Consider the following 25,027-nt stretch of genomic DNA (forward strand, 5'->3'; position numbering starts at 1 on the left):
AGCCTCCACTCAAACACAAAAACCAACTGGGAGCCCCCCACCACACTCCTGCCTGGGAAGCACAGCGTCAAACTCAAGGACTTGGCTGTGATGGTGGCTGGCCCTGATTGCTTGAGAAACCATCTCCTTCTAAATCACCACCCACAGCAGCTACGTGCCTAAGAATGGCCACACTGGGTCAGACCAAAGGTTCATCTAGCAAAGTATCCTGTCTTCCAACAGTGGCCAATGCCAGGTGCCTCAGAGGGAATGAACAGAACAGGTAACCATGAAGTGATCCATCCCATGTTCACCATTCTCAGCTTCTGGCAAACAGGCTAGGGATACCATCCCTGCCCTTCCTGGCTAATAGCCATTGATGGACCTATCCTCCATGAACTTATCTAATTCTTTTTTGAACCCTATTATAGTCTTGGCCTTCACAACATCCCCTGGCAAGGAGTTCCACAGGTTGACTGTACATTCTGTGAAGAAATACTTCCTTTTATTTGTTTTAAACCTGCTGCCTATTAATTTCATCTGGTGACCCCTAGTTCTTCTGTTATGAGAAAGAGCAAACACTTCCTTATTTACTTACTCAACACCAGTCATGATTTTATAGATCTCTATCATATCCCGCCTTAGTCAGCTCTTTTCCAAGCTGAAAAGTCCCAGTCTTATTAATCTCTCCTCATATGGAAACTATTCCAGCCCCCTAATCATTTTTGTTGCCCTTTTCTGAACCTTTTCCAATTCCAATACTATATATCTTATTAGTACCTCTGGAGGATGGACGGGACCATGAGGACGAGTGGGGTCAGAGCTTCCTTAGCCATGGGCCCTTGAATGCGGAGCTCAGATCAGAGTGAGGAGAGACCCCAGCGCCTTGAGAACAATCTGAAAAACACACACTGATCTGCCTCGGTTTCCATACGAATCATGTTTGAAAAACATGTCGCCATGGCACCCGAGTGCCAGACGGGTGCTGCACAGACCCCCGCGTAGGCAGCCAGACAGTGAGTCAGGGACAAGGAGGCAGCAAAGCACCCAGCTCGCTGCTACCAGCCAGCCCTGTGCTTCTGACCCATGGGGCAGGAGATGGACCTTTGGTCTGCAGTGTGTATCCGTAGGAGACTGTTCACGTGCTGCACACTCAGTCACTACAAAAACTTAAGACATGCACCTGGGGAGCCAAGGCTAGAACCCCCATCCAAATACACAGGTCTCAACCACTTCAGGTAACCCCTTTCATGGGAGCACTATACTGCACACTAAGCCTGGGTCTGTGGGACCTGGTGTTTCCGAGCCTGGGCTTGAGTGTCCACACTGCACTACAATTGCTGGATCCGGGTGTCTCAGCCCTGCCAATGCATCCCTCCTGCACTGGGCTGACCATTTACTGCGGGTCTGCAGCCTGAGCTGTGTCCACACCGCACAAGGAGAGGGCTTGGATCTGTCACAGCAGGACCTGGGCTCTGACCCATCCCCCTAGCAGAGTCCTAGGGCCTGGGCCCTCAGTGCTTGCTGACCCGAGTCACACTGATTTGTGTAAAAGAAGGAGTACTTGTGGCACCTTAGAGACTAACCAATTCAAGTACTCCTTTTCTTTTTGCGAATACAGACTAACACGGCTGTTACTCTGAAAACTGATTTGTGTGTGGTCAGACTTGGGCGCCAACCTGCATCAGAGCCCGGGCTTCGTGCGCATTATAGGCACACCCAGAAAGGCTCCTTTATTCTTTCTGGGAGCCAACCACTCGAGGACAGTGGTAGACACCCAAAGCCAGGAGACTGCAGTGTTTTACACACCATAAATGCCTATTTGAATATGAAACATGGGATTTTGTGCACTCCTTCGAAAATCAGACCCCCCAGAGCCAGAACCTGCCCTCGCTTCAGCCGGTGCAAATCCAGGGTAACTTGCTGCCTACTCACAAGTTACTCCAGATACATGCTGGCATCAGGATCTGGCCTTCCGCTTGGACCTTTTGCTTATGCAAACACCATGAAGGAGTTTTAAGCCCAAACATTTGATTTTTGAAGGCATCTTTCCTAACCTTCAAAATAAACCAGGCAGAATTCATGCATACTTCCCTTTCTCGCCAGTCTGTAAAAGCATCTTAAGAAAGCGGATCTATTGCCTGAGTAATTTCCCTTAAAAATCCCTGTCTGCTTGTGAAAACCCAGCAGGCTGGGGTGGACATGCCTGAGGCATATGATGGGGAAGGGAGAGAGAGAGAGGTTTTACCTAATCTCCCGTCACAGCTGGCACGCTGTCTTGGCAATTACTCCTCTCTAAAATTGTAGAGAGAGCGGAGAAAAAGCTGAGACTTATCTGGCGAATGCACAGGTCTGCACTTTCACCTTGACAGCTCTGCAAAGCAAGCTGAGTCGAACAGCTGGTGGCTAATGATCTTGATTAGGATTCAGGAGATGGGTTCAATTCCTAACTCTGCCTCAAGCTTCCCCACACCCTTCACTTCATCTCTCTGTGCCTATGTGCCCCATCTGCAAAGTGGGGATAACAACACTGCCTTTGTCTTGTCTCTTTCGATTGCAAGCTGCTCAGGGAAGGGAGTGCTTCCTTTCAGGCGTCTGTACAGCAACTAACACAACAGGGCCTCTAAGCGCTATCATCATAATGAAGAACTTTCCCAGCAGGCAATTTCAGTCCCGCAGAGAGAAAACACCACAAACAAAAACTCAAGTTGCCTCATTTGAAGGAATCTTCCGAAGGCCCCAAACTCTAACGCCCATTAAATATCGTGCGCTTGAGAGAATATAAACAAAACGGAGAGCTGGTGGCAGGCTACAAGGCAGAGGGCAGGGAACCAGGGCTCCTGGTTCTGCTGCTAGCTAGCTGCAGAACTTGAGAAAGGCACTCAGCGAATCACTGATCCGGAAAATTGGTTTGTTTCCAGCAGAAACTTTTCAATTCCTTCAACCAAAAGTGATTCTCCCCCCCCCCCCCCCAGTTTTTTGTTTTGTTTCATTTTCAAGGGTTTTTTTGGTTGTTTAAAAACCTTTTTGGGGTTTTTTTGTCAAATCTAGCTACATTTCAAAACAAAATCATGGTTTCAAAATGAAAAATCAAAATATATAGTGTCTAAATGGTTGACATTTTTTTTGTCTTTTTGAATATATATTTTCTTCTTCTTTTTATTTCCACCAGATTCGACCCAAATTCGCAAACCGTTTTAGTCCCCTGGAAAATGGATGTTTCATTGAATTTACCATTTGCCAAGAAATAAATAAAATAAAATAAAATAAAATAAATGTCACCCAGTTCTACTTAAAGGTCACCTGCAATGGAAACAAAATGTCTGGATTGTGTGTTTTTTTTTTACACCTCTTTATGATGTCTGCAGAAAGCCTGATGCGGGGGGTTGGGGTGCAGTTTAAGAGAAGATCGTTTTGTTGTTTTAGCCATCCCTTTTTTGTGGCAATAATAGGAAATATGGGTCAGCTCCTCAACGCTGCAAACCAGCGTAGCTCCGTTGACATCGATTTGTGCCAGCTGAGGATCTGCTTCAACGTGTACACTGCGACTGAAACCAGACAGACTCCCAAGGCCGGGTCCACCCATTTCTCACCCAGCAAGGACAGAGGGCCCTCCAGGAATTCAAACCCTTCCTCGCTGCTCGGGGAACAGAACAACAGTTTGCTGCTACCCAGACTCTAGCACTGGGGAATTCTAAGCAGCACCAAAAACGCTATCTGCAGCTCCACGCCCCCTACCAGGAAGGGAAAAGCAAACTCCCACCTCTCAGCCTCCTCTGCGTGCTGTAGGTTGAAGAGCAGCGAAGGCACGATTTTGTCCATGTGCTGCGGGTCCCAGATGTTCGCTTGGAGTTCATCATTAACCGTCTTCCTCACCACCCCCTGAAGGCCTTTTATGCCAGACGTCCGAATCCTTAAGGAAAAGATTAAAATAAACAAAAAACACAAAAACAAAAGACCAACACACGGATGACACAGTGCTACCCATTCATTAGAAAGTCTGAACCCGTGACTCCAAACTGCTGGGGATTACCCATCCCACAGGTGTGACATTAGGAAAGAGATGGTCATCCAGAGGTGAGAGCAGTGGACTGGCCGTTCAGGAAGCCTGGGTTCTTTTCCTAACTCTGCAAGAGGAATGTGATCTAGCGGTTAAGACAGAGAGTCAGGACTCCGGGCTTCCTTTCTCAGCTCTGGGAGCTGGGCCTGCTGGTTAGAACTCTAGCTGTTTGAAGGGAGGTCATTCCCTTTCATGGAGGATTTCAAGAGTTCAGAATCTGGGTTTGTTCCGATTGAGAGCAAAAAATTCTCTGCAAAAGGGGACAGAGCCCCAAGCTCCAAGGCAGTGTGCCTGGTGGGCTGTTTTGCAGTCACAGACCCTAGGACCTCTGACTCCAGGGCAGTCTGTCTGGTGGGCTGTCCCAGAGCTACAGGCCCTGGAAGTGCAGACGGCCAAGGAGCTTCTAGCCTCTCTGCTCCCGCCATCCCAGACGATGTGCTGCTGAAAAGCATAGCAGGCGAGCTGGCAGGAAACCCAGCAGGGTTCCCACAGAACTTTGTCAAATCGAACTGTCTCCACGGAACATTTAAAGTTTGACAAATTGGCAAATTCCAGTGAAAAGAACGTTGTGTTAGCATTTTTCCGACCTGCTCTAATTAGAACAGTGTATGGCGGGGTCCAGGCTCTGGCTTCTCCTTCCAGCTGTGTGGCAGAGTGATCTATGGCAAGTAAATTTACTTCTCCGTACCTCAGTTTCCCCATCTCTAAACTAGAGATAATGTTACTTCTGTCTTTCCCAGGGGCTGCTGTCAGGACTAATTTTAAGTTTGTAAAGTGTTCTGAGAGCCTTAGGTGAAAGGCGCTAGAGAGGGACAAAGCACCAGTAGTGCAAGCCAGGGCCAGGGGGTGAATTCCTGACTTTATTTCTCACTTAACAGAGAGGTCAATCTGCTTAGAAACAGCGATGGGCCCAGGATGCAACATTTACAATTGGACCAAGATCTAAATTTCCCCAGCATGTGGTGGGGAGGGGGTGTTGGATCGGGGGATTTGGTTTAGCCCAATACAAAGATAAAGGGCAGCCATGAAGTGGCAGATCCAGATCTGATCTTCCCCAGAGCCTGAGGGATCTTGGAGACAGGATTTTGGTTCAAGCCCATCTTGACTTAGAAGCAAATAACAACTGGTGTTATTTCTCTGTGTGTCCTAGCAGACCCCAACAAGCAATGGGCCAGCTAACGTAAATCAGCTTCGCTCCATTGACTTTAATGGTGGTATGCCAATTTCTACCAGCTGAAGATCTAGTCCAACATAATATGATCATTCACATCTCCCTCTAATAGCTGGCTCCAGCAAGAAGAGACTGCCGCTTTGTAACAGCTAAGAGAGGTACTCCTTTAGCGGGAGTGCTGTCCTTTCGGTTCTGAAGGTCCTAGGTTCCATTCTAGCGGACTACAAAAATGTTCTCCATACTGAGAAATCCCCCGCTCTGCCCAGAGCCCAAACTGTTCAGCTGTGATGAGAAGGAAAGACCACCCCTTTACTCAGATCAGCAATCTGTATACTCAGTGGTCTCCTAGAGCCAGAAAAATAAAAATAACCCAACACACTTTGTGAAACCAATTCATGGAACCACAGATCTGAGCAGTGAACTTATCTGACTCCGAGGCAACTCCCAAAGAAGGGCTGTTAAACAGAACTAAAACGCTCAAAACCACAGGGTACTTCTGATTGCAGGAATCATAGACTATCAGGGTTGGAAGGTGTGACGAAGTGGGACTGTTCTTAATGTTTCCTCTGAATATTGTGGGGGTGCCTCAGTTTCCCCTATGCAGTTCTTAAGTATCTAGGTGGTGGGGTAAGGGTGTATGATCATTGCAGAGCCCTAGAGGGCATGTGTGTGCAGGGGTCTGGACACAGAGAATGGCTGACACCCTGTTTCCTGGCAACTGATGGCTTGGGCCCTTCCCCCCTGCAAGGCGAGAGCTAAAGTGTTGGAGAACAAAGGAATTAGGTGACCTCCTGGCCCGGGAAAGGAACAAAGCCCAGGGGAGGAGGGGCTAGAGGCAGTTTGGAGCTGGCTGGGACATGGAGTGAAGGGCAGACATGGTTGTCTGGCTCACTGCCCCCCAAAATGGACCCAGCTGAGGGGTCCTGTTCTCTGCACCTACAAACTCTGTTTTAGGCCATGTTCCTGTCATTTAATAAACCTCTGTTTTACTGGCTGGCTGAGAGTCACATCTGACTGCGAAGCTGGGGTGCAGGACTCTCTGGCTTCCCCAGGAGCCCCGCCTGAGCGGACTCGCTGTGGGAAGCGCACGGAGGGGCAGAGGATGCTGAATGCTCCGAGGTCAGACCCAGGAAGGTGGAAGCTGTGTGAGCTTTGTGTCCTGAAGACAGGCTGCTCACAGAGAGGAGACTTCCCCAGAGTCCTGACTGGCTTCACGGGGAGCAGTTCCAGAGCATCGCCCAGGGACTCCGTGACAGAAGGGACCTCAGGAGGTCATCTAGTCCAACCCCCTGCTCAAAAGCAGGACCAATCCCCAATTAAATCATCCCAGCCAGAGGGCTTTGTCAAGCCTGACCTTAAAAACTTCTAAGGAAGGAGATTCTACCACCTCCCTAGGTAACGCATTCCAGTGTTTCACCAAACCCCTAGTGAAAAAGTTTTTCCTAATATCCAGCCTAAACCTCCCTCACTGCAACTTGAGACCATTACTCCTTGTCCTGTCCTCTTCTACCACTGAGAATAGTCTAGAACCATCCTCTCTGGAACCCCCTTTCAGGTAGTTGAAAGCAGCTATCAAATCCCCCCTCATTCTTCTCTTCTGCAGACTAAACAATCCCAGTTCCCTCAGCCTCTCCTCATAAGTCATGTGTTCCAGACCCCTAATCATTTTTGTTGCCCTTCGCTGGACTCTCTCCAATTTATCCACATCCTTCTTGTAGCGTGGGGCCCAAAACTGGACACAGTACTCCAGATGAAGCCTCACCAATGTCGAATAAAGGGGGACAATCACGTCCCTTGATCTGCTCGCTATGCCCCTACTTATACATCCCAAAATGCCATTGGCCTTCTTGGCTACAAGGGCACACTGCTGACTCATATCCAGCTTCTCGTCCACTGTCACCCCTAGGTCCTTTTCCGCAGAACTGCTGCCTAGCCATTCGGTCCCTAGTCTGTAGCTGTGCATTGGGTTCTTCTGTCCTAAGTGCAGGACCCTACACTTATCCTTATTGAACCTCATCAGATCTCTTTTGGCCCAATCCTCCAATTTGTCTAGGTCCTTCTGTATCCTATCCCTACCCTCCAGCATATCTACCACTCCTCCTAGTTTAGTATCATCCGCAAATTTGCTGAGAGTGCAATCCACACCATCCTCCAGATCATTTATGAAGATATTGAACAAAACCAGCCCCAGGACCGACCCGTGGGGCACTCCACTTGATACCGGCTGCCAACTAGACATGGGGCCATTGATCACTACCCGTTGAGCCCGACAATCTAGCCAACTTTCTACCCACCTTATAGTGCATTCATCCAGCCCATACTTCTTTAACTTGCTGACAAGAATACTGTGGGAGACAGTGTCAAAAGCTTTGCTAAAGTCAAGAAACAATACATCCACTGCTTTCCCTTCATCCACAGAACCAGTAATCTCATCATAGAAGGCGATTAGATTAGTCAGGCATGACCTTCCCTTGGTGAATCCATGCTGACTGTTCCTGATCACTTTCCTCTCATGTAAGTGCTTCAGGATTGATTCTTTGAGGACCTGCTCCATGATTTTTCCAGGGACTGAGGTGAGGCTGACTGGCCTGTAGTTCCCCGGATCCTCCTTCTTCCCTTTTTTAAAGATTGGCACTACATTAGCCTTTTTCCAGTCATCCGGGATTTCCCCCGTTCGCCACGAGTTTTCAAAGATAATGGCCAGTGGCTCTGCAATCACAGCCGCCAATTCCTTCAGCACTCTCGGATGCAACGCGTCCGGCCCCATGGACTTGTGCACGTCCACCTTTTCTAAATAGTCCCTAACCACCTCTTTCTCCACAGAGGGCTGGCATTCTACTCCCCATGTTGTGATGCCCAGCGCAGCAGTCTGGGAGCTGACCTTGTTAGTGAAGACAGAGGCAAAAAAAGCATTGAGTACATTAGCTTTTTCCATATCCTCTGTCACTAGGTTGCCTCCCTCATTCAGTAAGGGGCCCACACTTTCCTTGGCTTTCTTCTTGTTGCCAACATACCTGAAGAAACCCTTCTTGTTACTCTTGACATCTCTTGCTAGCTGCAGCTCCAGGTGCGATTTGGCCTTCCTGATTTCATTCCTACATGCCCGAGCAATATTTTTATACTCTTCCCTGGTCATATGTCCAACCTTCCACTTCTTGTAAGCTTCTTTTTTATGCTTAAGATCCGCTAGGATTTCACCGTTAAGCCAAGCTGGTCGCCTGCCATATTTACTATTCTTTCGACTCATCGGGATGGTTTGTCCCTGTAACCTCAACTGGGATTCCTTGAAATACAGCCAGCTCTCCTGGACTCCTTTCCCCTTCATGTTAGTCCCCCAGGGGATCCTACCCATCCGTTCCCTGAGGGAGTCGAAGTCTGCTTTCCTGAAGTCCAGGGTCCGTATCCCGCTGCTTACCTTTCTTCCCTGTGTCAGGATCCTGAACTCAACCAACTCATGGTCACTGCCTCCCAGATTCCCATCCCCTTTTGCTTCCCCCACTAATTCTTCCCGGTTATGTGAGCAGCAGGTCAAGAAAATCTCCCCCCCTAGTTAGTTCCTCTAGCACTTGCACCAGGAAATTGTCCCCTACGCTTTCCAAAAACTTCCTGGATTGTCTATGCACCGCTGTATTGCTCTCCCAGCAACTGCAGGAACCAGGAACTGCAGAATAGGTCTCTTGCAATCCAGCACGTAATTGAACCAGGATCATTTGTGCTCTATGGGTCAGGGGGAAACAATGAGTTTTCTGCACCATTGTCTTGCTAGGGGAAAATAAAATGTCCCCTGATCAGAGTAAGGGGAAAATAAGGTGCAGTGAACAAATCGGCCCAAAGAGACTCTGCTCAGCCACTAAACTATACTCCAGATTGGAATGGGCTCCATGGGAGTTGGGCACCTTTCTGCCTTTGACAATCCCCCTCCAGGTCCGAATGGATGCTTCTCTGGGATGCTTATTATTTAAATTGGGCTGCAAGAGGTGCCTTCAAGACAAACCGGCCGACAAGATCCCTGCCTTGGATGGTTTACGAAGGTCCCGATCCTGCATTCCATAGTGGGGTGATTATTAAACAGGTGCAGCGCTCCCTGGATGGGATCCCAAGGGCCTCTGAGCCAGATCCCCGCCGGCGGGAATCAGCTTCGCTTCATTGACATAAATGCAGCTACGTCAATTTACACCAGCTGAGGATCTGGTGTAAATGCCTCTCATTCCTCTGTGGCGCCTACGGCTTGCCTCTTTCCCCAGATACAGCAGCCCTGACCTAAAGCAAACACACTAACCTCCCCACAGGCCCCAAGGAAACCTGAAGAAAGCCAACAGACCAGGCTGGAGAAGCTGTGTCTGACATGCCATCAATGCCTGGGCATCCTCACTCCCAGCCTCGCTCACTGCAGCACCACTGAAAATATGAGGCCCAAGGTGGTTAAAGGGACATATCCCTTAAGGAGGGTACGTTTTTCTGGGTTGGTTCACCCCACGCGGCATCTCTTCCCTGGAAAATGACTGCATTGTTTAAAGACATGGCTTGACTTCCCAGCAATCCCGGGGGGAGAAAAACCCTGCAGTGTTCCGTTCCTTTTGGAGGGACGACATACATTATAACTTCAGGGGAACTGTCCCAGGTCTGAACTTGGCCCTGCAACCTCATTTATCAATAAACACTAAGGATCAGACCCTCTGCTGGAATAAATCAGTGAGAGCCATTGATTTACCGCAGCTGAGGACCTGGTGCTGAATCACAGACCGAGCTCCGAGGCAGCTTGCTGACTTTTACCAGGTGAAACAGGTGTGGGAGGGCTGGGACTAGAAGAATTTGGGGCGGTGTTAAAAAGTGGATAAGCAGCTGTGCTTCAGGAGAACAGAAACGTCCACTGGCATTAGAGCTACAGGAGGCGTCAAGGGAATTGGTGCGTGAAGTACATGGACAGAACTGTTTAAAATACAGAGGCCGTTTCCTAGTATCCCAGGGCAGGTCAGATGGTCACGGACGGAGGGGTTGGCTGAAACCAGGTCTGGGGGAAAAAGAGGCCCCATGCAACTGGAAATCGTGACCCTGTGAGTAAGGGTCACAGGTCAGTCGCTATTTTCTCCTCATTTTCTAGGCGTTTGTTTCTCAATGAACTGTTTGGAAGTGGAGTAAAAGCCCCCAGACTATGAACTGTAATGTTCCCCTGGTAAGTCACCGGCAAGCCCTTCCGGCGACCATACTGCAGCTGTGTGTGGACCAGCACATCACTGAGCCCCCACACACAAGAGTCGTGCCCAAGAAACATAGGCCCTAATCCTGGGGGCAAACAAACAGACTTCCCACTGGGTCACTAGAAGTAAAGCGGGGCGGCAGTCTGTGAAGGCTTTCGATCAGTAAAAACGGAGTGGGAACCTCAGGACTTAGCCTGCTGCAAACAGAGATGGGCCTAGACTCTAGATCCAAATGTGCCTGGATGTCGGGGCATCTGCAATCCCAGTGGCAACCGAAACCCACTTGGCCCTGCCCTCCCCAGCAGCCCCCCATCTGCCCCCCCCCGGAGCACCCCTCTCCCCCACAGCAACCTGCCCCCAGATTTAGTCAGGGTGGGTATTTTTAGTAAAAGTCATGGACAGGTCACGGGCCATGAATTTTTTTTTTTTTTAAATTATTGCCTGTGACCGGTCCACGACTTTTATTAAAAATCCCCCGGACTAAATGCTAGCCTTAGTGATGGCTCCTCCCCATGGCCAATGAGCTGAATTCAACCACTCTCGGCACAGGGGCAGCTGGAGCCTGAATCTGACTCCACGTATCACTCGTCGCTTGGACCCAGCTCTGCTAGAGAAGCAGGTGAATCTCACCTGGAGCCACCAGTCCTTATTGAGTTTTGACACCAGATGAAAAGCGTGATATGGGAGCCGAGTAGTGTATTATTCTTCCGTCTGATTGTTCAAATAGTAAAGGTTGACTCTTCATGTGTGAAAATGCAATTTTCAAAGCCTTAGAACTCAGCCAAATCTCATCCAATTTTCACTATAACACTTCAAGGCATCTCTTCTCAGTTAAGGCTCGTTCCTTGTCAAATTTCAGCTTTCTAGTCTCAGCCGTTTCAGCCAGACAACTTTCAAAACACAAAGCTGCCAATGTTACTTTTCCCCTCGGGGAAAATATTTTCCCCATCGCTCTCCCTGTTCTCAGAAATGGCTGGTGTGGTTTTATTCCCCCTTTCCAAAAGAAAAAAAAAGTCTCCTTCAAGCAGCAGGCCCCAAGAAGCAAAACCTGAAAGTTACAAGTGACTGCAACCTTAAGCTTTCTCCAGCCAGATTCTCACACAGGTACCTATCATTGCACTATTTGAGCACTAGACTATCTGAAAGGTGGGGTGGTCCAACGGAGGGAGCTCTGGACCATAGGTTCTATTCCCAGCTCTGCCAACGACCCACCCTGGGTCATGTCCCCTCTCTGTGTGTCTGTTCCCACCATTAGTCCGTTTAGATTGTTAGCTCTACAATCTAGGGCAGGGATTGTCTCTTACCATATGACTGCACAGCGCCCATGACAATGTAGGTCCAGATTCTGGCTAGAGCACCTAGGGCTTCCATAAAGCTACTAATAGTTTGTCCAGCAGCATTAAAATAGTCCAGGACAGCAAAACTTCATGCCCTTCGCTCTGGGTTTGTGCATAGTCTGAGCATTGGCTGCTCTAAGGTTCCAGACTCCAAGACCAGAGACCAAACGATCACCTCTCCTTTAGGCGCTAGACACTCTTCCTGGCTCAGCTCTGAAGCACTGGGTTATTACTCTGTGCTGTCCCTGGCCTCTCTCTGCTTGTTATTCCTCGGCCTTTGAAAGGCTTCCTATAACGCCTAACCTTGCTGTGAGAGGAGGGGAAGCAATTCAAACTCAAACTCAGACTGCAGCCTAACCATGGGCAAAATATGGTTAAGAGAACAGCAGGGCGTTACTGAAATGGCACCCAGTCAGGGTGACACTTAGAAAATCCCAGTGCCAGAGGGCCTGGAGCCCCTTGGCACGTAGCAGAGAGTCTCAGCTGGCTGGTTGGCTCAGCGTGCTTCACACACTGCTGCCGTGGTATTGCGCCAAAAGATGGCATATATCTTTGGAAAACTACTAACTCACTGCTAATTCATGTTCTTGCGTGATGCGGGTACAGTTACCCTACAAAGACTTATACAGATGTGCTGGAAAGCAATTAAAACATATTTAACGCAGGCATGCCAGGGGAAGTGGATAAATGGGCTTTTCCAGATGAAGGAAAGGGGCGGACACCTGAAGCCAGGTGTGGCCAAGCACAGGGGACTTCGTACTGGACTTTGCAGGAAGATCATTTGCATTGCAAAAATCACATGCAGGGTAGAAGCCAGGATGGCGTCTACACCCGGCATGGAAAGGAACTTTATGTGGGGAGTCACTTCAGAAGAACACATTTCAAAGGTTTAGTGGTCTATAAAGAGAGGGGAAGAAAACCCTTAAGTGGCCCTTCCCCTGAGGAGACAAAGGGCTTGTCTACACTTGAAACACTACAGTGTAGACACTGCTCTAGGGGTTCTCCTGTCGGTGTAGGTCACCCACCTCCCCGAGAGGCAGTAGCTAGGTCGACAGGAGAATTCTTCCATCCACCTAGCGCGGTCTACACCCAGGCTTACGTCAGCTTCATTACGTTGCACCGGGGCGTGGATTCTTCACACCCCTGAGCGATGTGGCCAGGTCGACCTAAATTTTTAGTGTAGACCAGGCCAAAGAAACTAAGCGATTTGAACTCTGTGTTGGGATCCTGGCTAAGGACTAGCCAGCCACGCTGGAATAATGACTGTGGCGAGACAAACTCTCTGAACAAGAGACTCTCGTTTGTTGAATTTCAGGCTTAGTAGAGTATTTTCACTTGTGTGTGTTTGTAACCATTTCTGTCCTTATGGGATCACTTACACCGAGGTTCGCTTGTTCACAAACTTGGTTTACATTTGCTATAAACCAGCTCAGTGCCATGACTGAAGGAAAGGATGTGTTAACCCCCGTTAAGATAACAGGCTGCTGTATATTGTCTCTCTAAAGGAGCAGCGACCTTGGTAATGGTTGTGTGAGCATTACAGTGAGGGGCTGGGAGTTGCAGAAATATGTTCCGGGAGGAGAACTCAGGGCTGGAAGGCTTATTGAGTTCCCCTGCAAACAGGTGTTGACTGAACCCCTTCTTGGCCTGGGAGATCCCCCAGAGCATCACAGTCAGTTATGGAATGCTTTGCAAGGGACGGAGAGGAGGTAATTTTAAGTGCTAGTTGTTTTTAAATACACTGCAGACAAGATCACCATAAACAACATTAATCTGTCTGTGTTCATCATAATTAATCCTCCCGAGGAGCATCTTCCCAGCACAGGAAAGCAAGTCGCTCATTAACACTCGTGTCTAGAGAGATTCGGTTTTCCGTATTTCAATATTATAATCAAGCACGCGATCACATTAGTGGATTTTAATGCTGCTCTAAGGAGCCAGATCGACAGCACTGGAGACTGAAGTCCTATGTTGAACCACACACTAGATGCACACTTCCCACCCATATGTCTCAACCCTGATCTGAGTCACTGGGTCTCTACCAATTTGATGGCCTCTCTCTAGTGAGTTCTAGTGGTCTCTGGAAGGTTGTCCTAGAGGGTGAGTTTGTACCCTCTATGCCCAACAGCCATTGGCAAAAGAACCAGCTTTCCCTACTAGGTAGCTGGGAATAGATCCAGGTGGGAAACTGTTTTCCTCTCCTGTGAATATTTTCAAGAGTTCAGAAACTTTTCCCTTCCACATCAGAACAAAACAGAAAAAAAACAGGCAGAGACCCATTCACCTGGGATGAAGGAGAGCTGGATTCAAGTCCTGTGCTCTAACCACTGAGTTACCCGCAGGGCGTCTGCCTCTTTCAGTTCCATCCTGCACCCAAGAGACCTCTCTCGCTTAAAGTTCTGGCAAATCCAGTATGTTTCTTCAAACAGTTTTGCTTCCAACACATCGGCATTTTCCAAATAAAAAACGTTTGGTCGAAAAATTCCCAACCAGCACTAGCTGTGGGATGGCATGGAGAGCAACTGGATTCCATTTCACAGGTGGCTTCAGCTCCCAGAGGTTGTTCACAGGCTCCATTGCACAGTGATCCCAAGATGAAAAGCATCATAAAACGGCTTGTCTACATGGGGACACTCAGGCAAATTAATCCAAATTAATTTTCAAAATGAATTCGTTAAACTGCATTAAACCTGTGTGGACATTCTCGTTCACAATTAAAGTGGCCTTAATTCAGTTTAATTTAATTCGCTTCCAGATGAATTAAGATGAACCAAATTAAGGCCTCTTGAATTCTGGATAAGAGCATCCACACTGGTTAATGAGTTTTAACTCATCCCCTTTAAATTTTAACCTGTAGTTAATTCAGTTTAACTTTCCTGACCACGCCCAAGTAGAGAAGCCCCAAAAGTTTCATTCACTTGTTCAGTTATTCATTTGCTAGACAGAAGTTGGGGCTGATGTATTTCATTCCATACTCACTTGGTTCTGATCTCCAGCTCATCGTGACTAGAGTGGCACATCTCACTGAAGCGCGACACAAAGAAGTCATAGCTCCTGTGGTAGGACGGAGTGTCCTCTTCAATGTTCGCAAACTTCACAAACTGGAAAAGGGAAAATGAATGAGAGAATAAGTCAGCCCAGAGAAAGGAAAGCAAAAACGGGAGGGAGAAAATTGATTTATAAACCTCACCATCAGAAGCAAGCTCCTCACAGAGCAGGTCACACCAACTCAAAGCAGCACCAGACCCTGCCAGAAAAGATGCCAAACCGGCAAACATATCTCCACCGCTACAATGATCAACATCCCCGACAACACACCTGTCAAGATTCTTGGGTCCTATTCATACCTATCGCAACATGCGGGGTACCTCATCCAGTGCAATAAACACCCCGATAACAACTTTGTGGGTGAAGCCAGATAACCACTACGCTCTCGAATGAACTTGCACAGGAAAATGATAGAAGACAGACACCCTGTCACCTGTGGGTGAGCACGTTTCACAAAGCTATCGTTCTATATCTGTCCTCGTCCTCAATGGAAAGCTGCACAACACCACCTTCAAAAGACCGGCCTGGGAGCTTAAATTCATAACTTCACAAGACAGTAAAAAAATCACAATCTTAATAAAGACACTGGTTTGTGGCTTATTAAAACAGTCACCCGCTAACCCCCCTTTTTTGTCCTAGGACTGCAGGGGTGTTAACAGGTCACTTTGCCTTGAATGGTTTCTTACAAAACTGTGTTAACTACTTATGCTAACCTGTCTGTTCCAGCGGCTGGGACACTCAAGTACCTTTCCCAGACCTGAAGAAAAGCTCTGTGCGGTGCAAAAGCTTGTCTCTTTCACCAACAGAATTTGGTCCAATAAAAGATATTGCCTCCCCCACCTCGTCTCTCTAATATCCTAGACCCAACACGGACAACACCACCACTGCAAATAATCAAAAACTTTTTTCAATTCTTATAGCTTTTATGGGCTCCAGTGATACAAAGAGGACTTAAAGCTACATTAAGGCAGACGCTGAGGATACCTCTAATGTAGGAGAATCCTGAGCTGAATAGCCAGCCCTATGCCAGCCCCCACCATGGAGGGATAGGCAGGAGATTGGAAGGGGGATGTGACAGATGGGAACGCAATGTGCTCTGGTGATCCTGGCTGAGGGAGCAGCACCTTGAGGACCTTTTTCCACTGACAAGTTAGAGCAACCCCAAGGCTGCTCTAATTTGCATTATAGGCTAGTTCAACCTCAGTATCTCCAGGATCTGAAAAGGATGGCATTAAAAAGATTGCATAAAGCCATCTAATGCCCTCAGAAGGGCACTGAGTGCTACTCTAGCGGACCTGGAAATCTAGGCCTGAAAAGTGAAGGTTTACAATAACATGGGACTCTGAAAATCCAACTGGATTCTTCCCGCTTTTAACATCTCCACCAGGAAGTAGTGTAGATTCTGCCCGCAGAACTTAGTTGACAAGTCTGCTGCTGCTGACAGAATCCAACTCATAGCCGCACTGCCTCAGCGGGGCTAGCCAGAGTTAAAACTTGTTGTGTCAGTAAAGTCAGCAGATCTACAGATCTGGCCTTTGAGAGTCACATTTTCAAGCTTTTCTCTGCAACCACGAAGGCTAGAGACTTAGCCGACAGTCTCTGCAGTTTCTTTCCAGGACCTGAAGCTTTCAGAAAAACATCAAATACCACAAGACTCAGGATAAAATTGCAAGCACTGGTATCTAACATGAGCACCTAGCAAGTAGCTACGATGAAGAGAAGGTGGTCATTGCTTTCCTGACTGTAATCTCAGACAAACATCTTAGAAAATTACCAGTGCTGTGATACTTTGAATACACATTGCATTTATTTTTTCCCCAGGGAAAGGCAGAGTCCTTGACATTTTCTTTTTTTGCTAACAATCCCACATGCTTTATTTTTCCATTCTCCAAATGCAGGCACAACCAATTCCCTGGTGAGGTTTTGGCTACTGTAGCCCGACAGATAATTCCTGGGCTCATACTATGCTGCACCTATACAACTGGGCAGATCATGATCCGCCAGCACGTGCAAGTTTTACATCGCCACAAGAGTTCTGTTAGTAGCAGCCGCGTTTGGATGGCATTGTGAGGCAGGAAGGGATACTCTACAGCCAACCACTTAAAGCTATCTCCAAAACCGTCCTAATTACTAGCGCAACACAGCAAATCAGCCAGAGAGGAGCGACTGCTCATGGAAGAAGGCTCCTAGCAATGCTTCATTCCAGGAGCTGACATCCAGCCTCTAGCCAGCACATCAGCTCTATGCTTCAAGCTACCATCTGTCCACTAGCAAAGCAATGAAGACTGCAGAGACCCACTCCCTCTGCCAGAAAGAGACATTTATGCATCACTTCTATTTCAGATTCCCTTGCTTTCATTACGGTTTTATCATGGCTGGTGTGGAGAAAGTGAATAGGGAAGTGTGTTTACGCCTTCACATAACACAACAGCCAGGGGTCACCCAAAGAAATTAATAAGTAACAAGTTTAACACAATCATAAGGAAGTATTTCTTCACACAACGCACAGTTAACCCATGGAACTCATTGCCAGAAATGTCGTGAAGGCCAAAAGTATAACAGGGTTCAAAAAAGAACTAGATACGTTCATGGAGGATAGGTCCATCAATGACTATTAGCCAAAATGGTCAGGGATGCAACCCCATGCTCTGGGTGTCTTTAAACCTCCAAATGCCAGAAGCTGGGACTGGATGACAGAGGACGGATCACTTAAAATTGCCCTGTTCTATTCATTCCCTCTGAAGCACCTGGCATTGGCCAGTCGGAAGACCGGATACTGGGCTAGATGGACCATTGGTCTGACCCAGTACGGCCGTTCTTATGCCTTCATCTGCAAAACGGGGAGAATACGACTTACCTCTGAAGTGTGCTAGGTCTATCTAGCTTCTAATACAGTGCCCATCACCATGGCAACTCGAAGTTAAAGTGAGCACTTCAAGTCCTCCTCTCTCCCCCCACCAGTCAGGTGCAGCTAGACTTTATTCTTTTTCTTTTCTCTGCTTGCCTATCCTGAGAGGCTGCTGGGAGAACAGTGTCCAAATTGTCCGTCTTATTGGTGGCATAAACAACACAGAACATAAGAACGGCCGTATTGGGTCAGACCAAAGGTCCATCTAGCCCAGTATCTGGTCTTCCGACAGTGGCCAATGCCAGGTGGCCCAGAGGGAATGAACAGAACAGATAATCCATCCCAATGATCCATCCCGTCACCCAGCTTCTGGCGAACAGAGGGTAGGGCCACCATCCCTGCCCATCCTGGCTAGTAGCCATGGATGGACCTATCCTCCATGAACTTATCTAGTTCTTTTTTGAACACTGTTATAGTCTTGGCCAGGGATCTCAAACTCAGATGACCACGAGGGCCACATGAGGATTAATAAATTGGCCCGAGGGCCGCATCACTGGCACCCACCCACCCCCCCACTTCCCCAACCCCGCCCCCGCTCCATCCCTTCCATGAGACCCCGTCCCTGCCCTGCCTCTTCCCACCCCTTCCCTGTTCCCATTCCCAGGAGGGGTTGGGGTGCAGCAGGAGGCTCGGGTGCAGGGTATGGCAGGGGGCTCAGGAGGGGTGCGGCAGGGGTGCGGAGTACAGGAGGAGGTTCGGCTGCGAGTTCAGGGGGCAGGCTCTGGCCCGGCACACACCGGGGGCAGGGCAGGCTCCGTGCCTGCTGTGTCCCTGCACCGCTCTGGGAAGCGGCCGGAACCTGCGGGGGGGAAGAGGGCCCAGGGGTCTGTGTGTTGCCCTGGCCGTGCCTCCAGGCACCGGCCCCCGCAGCTCCCATTGGCCAGGAACGAGGAACTGCGGCCAATGGGAGCTTCAGGGGAGGTACCTGGAGGAGCAGCCAGGGCAACACACAGACCCCTGGGCCCCCTCCAGGTTCCCGCTTCCCAGAGCGGCGCAGGGGCAGGGCAGGCAGCCTGCCATGCCCCCGGTGCATGCCTGGCTGGAGCCACTCTAGGTAAATGCTGGGGGGGGCCCATGGGGAGCTGGCAGGCCGCGTGTTTGAGACCCCTGGTCTTGGCCTTCACAACATCCTCTGGCAAGGAGTTCCACAGGTTAACTGTGTGTTGTGTGGAAAAAGTATAACAGGGTTCCAAAATGAGTTAGATAAAGTTCATTTTGTTTGTTTTAAACCTGCTGCCTATTAATTTCATTTGGTGATCCCTAGTTCTTGTGTTATGAGAAGGAGTAATTAACACTTCCTTATTTACTTTCTCCACACCAGTCCTGATTTTATAGGCCTCTATCATATCCCCCTTTTCCAAGCTGAAAAGTCCCAGTGTTATTAATCTCTCCTCAGATGGAAGCTGTTCCATCCCCCTCCTCATTTGCGTGGCCCTTTTCTGAACCTTTTCCAACTCCAATACATCTTTTTTGAGATGAGGCGACCACATCTGCACACACCACGGATTTATATAGTGGCAATACGATATTCTCGGTCTTGTTATCTGTCCCTTTCCTCATGATTCCCAGCATTCCGTTCGCTTTTTGGACAGCCACTGCATATGGAGTAGATGTTTTCAGAGAACTGTCCACAATGACTCCAAGATCTCTTTCTTGAGTGGTAACAGCCAATTTAGACCCCATCATTTTATATGTCTAGTTGGGATTATGCTTTCCAATGTGCATTACTTTGCATTTATCAACACTGAATGTCATCTGCCATTTTGTTAACCAGTCACCCAGTTTTGAGAGATCCTTTTGTAGCTCTTCACAGTCTGCCTGTGACTTAAACTTTCTTGAGTAGTTTTGTATCATCTGCACATTTTGCTCAGCCTCTATCTTCGGTGTTCAGATCATTGCACGGGCAGAAGGGACTGATTCGCCTCTAGGCGCATGATTTTTGCTCTCTTAATAAAATGTCAGATCCAAAGAGGAAATGAAAGACTGGCTTTGTGCAATCCAACAAGCTGGCTCAGCCGCATTGGGAACGGTTCCCAGAAAAAAGGGACCCTCTTTCAACCTATAAATGCCTCCATTATTTACCAGGAAAAGCAGCAGTGTTATATAACGAACCTTATACCACTGGCTGCAGAAGAAGGCAGCCGCCCGCTTAGCTTACTACACATCCATGTGCTGATATGGGACAAGACTTGGACCCCGGGGTGAGAGAACTGGGAAGGATGCTCCTGCCCATCCCCCCGCCAGCGAAGGAGCTAGTTATCCCAACGGAAGAAACCGATTTTAATTAGTTTCCCTTGATTGTCACCCTAGAATCCTAAAGCTCCCAGGCCTTCAATGGCGGCTGGCACCGGCAGCGTTGGCTGCAGCCTCTCCTTTTTGGGTAGAAGGTTTGTTTTAGAGTAGGGGGACATTTAGTGCTCCCAAAAGATGCCCCATTGAAAAGCTCCAGAGCACAACAGACAGGCAGCGGAGCTTCTTGCTTGCTGCCCATTTCCTGCCAATCTGCCTCCTTCCTGGCCTGCAGGGGCCTCTTCCTGGGGCTGAGAAAGGAGAACATTCCCCAGGGCCCACTCAATCTGTGGCCCCTCTGCTCTGCCTGCCAACCAGGGCTGCAACATGGTGCCAACTGCAGACTGAGCTGTCTGAAAGCAGGGACTGTCTCCCTCTGTCTGTCTAGCCAGCGCCTAGCACAATGGGACCCGGATCGGATGGGGGGCTTCTGGATGCTACCTTAATACACGTAATAAATTGGGATGGCAACATCTGTCCATAGGGACCTAGACTCAGACCAACCACACATTTCACTCCAGTAGACAGACATCAGATCGGAATCGCTTTGTGCTTTGCCTGCCCCGAGATGGACTGGAGCGAGTGACCTGTAGATGAAAGGCTCCACCAGCCATTAGCAGTCCCTGATTAACTGTATTGGCGACCCAGGCTCAAACCAACCATTGAGAGTGCAGAGGGACCTGTGGTTTGTAATGAGGCTCTTTCTCTGCTGTACATAGACTGAAGCATATCTGGAAACACCCAGCAGCGTCTCTGGGCTCAGAGTGGGGCTGTCGCCAGTCACGCATACTTCAAAGTCTTCCAAAGCAGGAGAAGCCAGAGACAGGTACCTAAAGACCAAAGCATCAGCTTTGACAGACACTGGAAATTTTTTATGAGTTAAATTATTAAAAATTCAAGGAACTAACTTCAAATACGGTTTTTTAAATAAACATTCGCCGTTCAAGCAGGTGGGGTCACTAGGACTCCTGGGTTCTAATTCCGAGTTGCTGAGGCTCTGCAGATCATTTCCCCACTGTGTGTCACCTTCTCCACCTATACTACAGGGATAACGATCCTTCCCTATCTCACAGGGTAGTCGTGTTGAGAAACCGCCGCAGGATTCTCCCCCAAACCCCCGTCGCCCCAAACTCAGGCGAACACCCCTGACACGCGACAGCTATTGGAAGTCTCATGCATGCATCTGAACGGCACTGTAAGCTCCTGGAGGCTCAAGCCTTTACGTACAGCACCGAGCACCATCGCCGATTTCAGTAGAGAAACGCAGCAAAATTAATAACAGGACCCACACATATCTCTGCTGAACCCTAGGACCTCCGAGTCCTGAGAGGGGACCTGCTTATGCAGAGTTACACGAGAGTCAGAGTGCAAAGCTGAGCCGTCCGTGTGGGGTTAAACACCAAACAGCTGCACTTCAACCAGCAAGTTGCTTCCGACGCATAGGAGGCAAGTAGGAAGTTGGGATCTAGAAGGGATGGAACAAGCAGGCCCTGGGAATTGTGGGATAGCACTGGTGGACTATCAGAACACAAGCTTTATGTCCTCACTGCAAAGTGGGCAGGCTGGGACACGGGTTGGCACCTATGCCCCGTCCAGCAAGCCCACGTGCTAAGGGGAATGCAGGCACGTGTGCGTGGATGAGAGAGGGTTTGGGGCTTCTACATGTGTCTGAGCCGGATTTCTGCACTACAGAGACTCCCCAAGGGTGCAGAATCTGCATGGGCGAATGGAGGCCTTCAGGGATACAGCAATAACAGGATTTGCACACATCTCTGCTAAATGCCTTGAGATGGGCACATCCGAGAGAGCTGTGGAACGAGCCCCCCCACTGGGGGCGTGTGAGAATGATCAGTCTTGGGGATTAGCAACGCGTGACTCAGTGAAGGGAAGACATTTCGAAGACAAGATTTCACAGGTGTGACTCAGCCTGGCTGTCTATAAACAGCATCCTCACGTCTCCATCATTAGCTCCATTACAGTAGGGACTGTTTGCGACAATACCCTTTAATTAAGCCTGCACCTGAAACAGTTTCTCCTTAGCAGAGAGAGGAGGAAGCATCTCATTACCGCTACCCATTTCCCAACACAAGCACACAGCAGGTTCTCTGCAGAAATTGTCCTGAGCGTTCCTCTGAATTATGGAGTGCAGAACACCACATGGCAGGCAGAGGGTCCCCTCAAGTCAGACCAGAACGTAGCTGGAATAAATTTATTAAGAGTTCATTGCCAGCAATGCAACTGACCACTGAAAAAAACCACAGGGAAATACCACAAACCAGGCAGTAGCCAAATCCTCAGCGCCCATTGTTATTCCTAAGACATTTCGATACATACGCACCATACATGCACTCCAAGCCAGGGTCAATGACAGAACCCCAGCATGTGAGCCTCAGTCCTCTGCTCTAACCACTAGGCAATTCTTCCTCAAGACTGTCCTGCTTCACAATCTGGATTGCTATTGCAGACGGTCTGCGCGGCTGGAGCAATAACGGGCAAGGAATGAACGGGCGGGGACAGCTTTCATGATCCTCTCCCCGCCCCGCATTTCTCACACTGGCCCGGGGCTGCGTCAGGGGAGATGTTTGTAGCTGATCTACACGCTGAACCTGATCTGTATAGACACAGAAGACTCCGGGTCCAATTTCTGATCTCAGCTGTGCCAGCAACTCCTCTGAAATCCATGGAGGGTGTCAAAGGGCCAGGTCCACCCTGTAAGAGGGAACTGATCCAGCCCACCTGTGCCTCATAGGCAGCCTCTCTGATGGAGGGCCAGAGCTCCCCATAATGAGCCAGAGGGGAACAGGAGGAGGAAACTGTAGTAAAGGAGACCAGTTGTGAGCAGGAAGCTCCTGCAGGAGACCCTAACCTGGAGAAAGGGAGGCCAGAGGCAGAGGGCTAAACACCAGCTGGGCGCAACAGCTTCACGAAGAGCAGACTGAGACCCAAGAAGAGATATGGTAGGAGGCCCCATGGCTGACTGTGAAGTTTGATGCTTGGCTGGTGGACTTTATTTGGACCTGGAGAAGTTGGTCCAATGAAAGATATTACCTCCCTGACCTGGTCTCAAATTATTTCTTTCTGTTATTCACCCGTTCCCAGGCAGGGCTGGCGTTACAAACTCCACACAGTCTCTCGTGGCTAAGTGCCCTGAAGAGGGGGAAACTGAGGCTGGCCTGCTGCAGAGCAACCCCAGGCCAGGAAGGGATTGAGGGAGGCAGCTGGCCTGCTGGCACAGGGATTGAGATTAACATTAACGGAGGGATTCAGATTAACACTACAGTAGCTGAGAGCAGCATCTGAGCCTGTAACCGGAGTAACCAAGAGCAGCCTCTGACCCTCCGGTTGGCAGGCATGACAATCCAGCCCTGCTCAGCAGCAGTGAATTTCCCTTGAGCCCAGTGTTTTTCATTGTGCCTTTGGATGGATATTCCTCATGTTCACCGGACTCTGTGGCTCCCCTTTACTCTCCCAAATTGATTACCGACCACGGGCACCCTCGAAATCCATCATTAAATCAACTGAAGGGAACGGGGCTGCGAAGGCCATGTTCCAGTAGTGATTCCATGCTTCCCAGGTACAATCAGCCTCCCGCCTACGGGGGCCATCCGTCTCATTTAAAAGATCAGCTGCTGATAAACCCCGCTCCTTTCCACAAAGTGGCTCATGGCAGGGTCCCACTTGCTACCCCTCCATCCTAGGCTGCTCGGTCCCCATTGCATCTGGGAGGGGAACCGGACTGAGACAGACCCAGTGTTTTCTTTTGGGTCTGATCCTCCCACTCACTCACAGCTCCCTGTTGGCTCGAGTGAGCACGGAGGAGGGTTTGATCGGCACAGCGCGAGCACTGGGATGAAATGTCTGGAGCCCAGCAGCTGACGACTGTCACCTCCAATCCTTCGGCAAGCTGAACGTTTGAAAAAGCGTGAAAAAGCAACTCCCATTAAAATCACTACGCTCCAGGCGGCCCAAGAGGGGAGGTGGCTGCTGCTGCCACAAACCGAAATACAGGTCTGTCGTCTCTCACTTCCTTTCTGCCTCCATGGCTCTCCCATGGCCTGCGCAACACCCGGGCAGGTGGCGAGCTGAGACTCCCACAGGTCCAACGAACACACTTGGCAGACCCCTCACCTCTGCCTCCAAGCCCCATGCAGTTTGCCTCATCCACCTTTTGGGGGAGGAAATATCTCTTTACTGCATGTCCGTACAGCCCCTGGCACAATGGGGCCCTGGGATCCATGCTCTGGTTTATCAGAGCCACTAAAGGTTAGGAGGTGTTTGGACAGAGTTCCAATTTTCACTTAGGGAGGCAGTGTTGCTGAATGCTTTAAACACTGGACGGGGAGCAAGGAGCTTCCAACTTCTAATCCCAGCTCTGCCATGGACTTCTTCTGCAGCCTAAGGAGAAACACTTAACCTCTCGGTGTTTCAGTTTTCCCACCTGCAGAATGACACCACAGAGGTAGGGAGGCAGGGATGTGAAGAAATGACTGCTCATAGAGTGCTCTGTATTACAGTGTATCAGAATGAACTGGGGGGTGGGGAAGAAAGATCACTGCCCTCTACTGGATGGACCCAGAACAGCTCAGCTGTGTGTCATAGGCCTAAGACAGCAAGTGGAGATTCTCCTTTCCCTGAACGGATATGCGCTTTATTACTGGGAGAATATAATTCTATCCTAGGATTCCCATCCAGTGGCTATTGAGGGCAGAGTCATTACAGTAGGAGACAGTGCCAGCCTGCCAACAGCAGCATTATGCTAACTTAGCTCGACCGATCAATGATCTTGCTTCTCTGATGTCTGTGGATTAATAGCTCTGCTGATGGATGCGCCATGGCAGTTTCCCATCACTTTCAATTTGGAGCAATTAACATCATTGAAGAACAGGGTGTGAAAGCTTTTGACTGTGCCTCCGGTTTTTATGTGGCGATATTTATAACCCACGCTGGTCTTGGGAACGTTCTGTTCTGCAACACAGAGCTGCCCTGCCTGCCAGCTGGGATGCAGCCGCTGGCCGTAACCCAAGAGCAGGGTTTCCC

At 49.2% G+C, this 25,027-nt stretch overlaps 1 protein-coding gene across 8 annotated transcripts in view; it reads right to left on the reverse strand.

The window, feature by feature from the left end:
• The window catches only part of EFR3B (EFR3 homolog B), a 153,394-nt gene that overhangs the window by 41,839 nt on the left and 86,528 nt on the right, over positions 1–25,027 (reverse strand). For all 8 annotated transcript variants that reach the window (XM_073335563.1, XM_073335564.1, XM_073335560.1 and 5 more), the window contains 2 exons: positions 14,725–14,846; positions 3,743–3,892 (listed from right to left, as the gene is read on the reverse strand). In XM_073335563.1, the coding sequence (XP_073191664.1) occupies positions 3,743–3,892; positions 14,725–14,846 (272 nt within the window). The remainder of the gene's footprint in view (positions 1–3,742; positions 3,893–14,724; positions 14,847–25,027) is intronic.

This window comes from Lepidochelys kempii, chromosome 3 (genome assembly GCF_965140265.1).
Source record: "Lepidochelys kempii isolate rLepKem1 chromosome 3, rLepKem1.hap2, whole genome shotgun sequence".
Classification (NCBI taxonomy): domain Eukaryota; kingdom Metazoa; phylum Chordata; order Testudines; family Cheloniidae; genus Lepidochelys; species Lepidochelys kempii.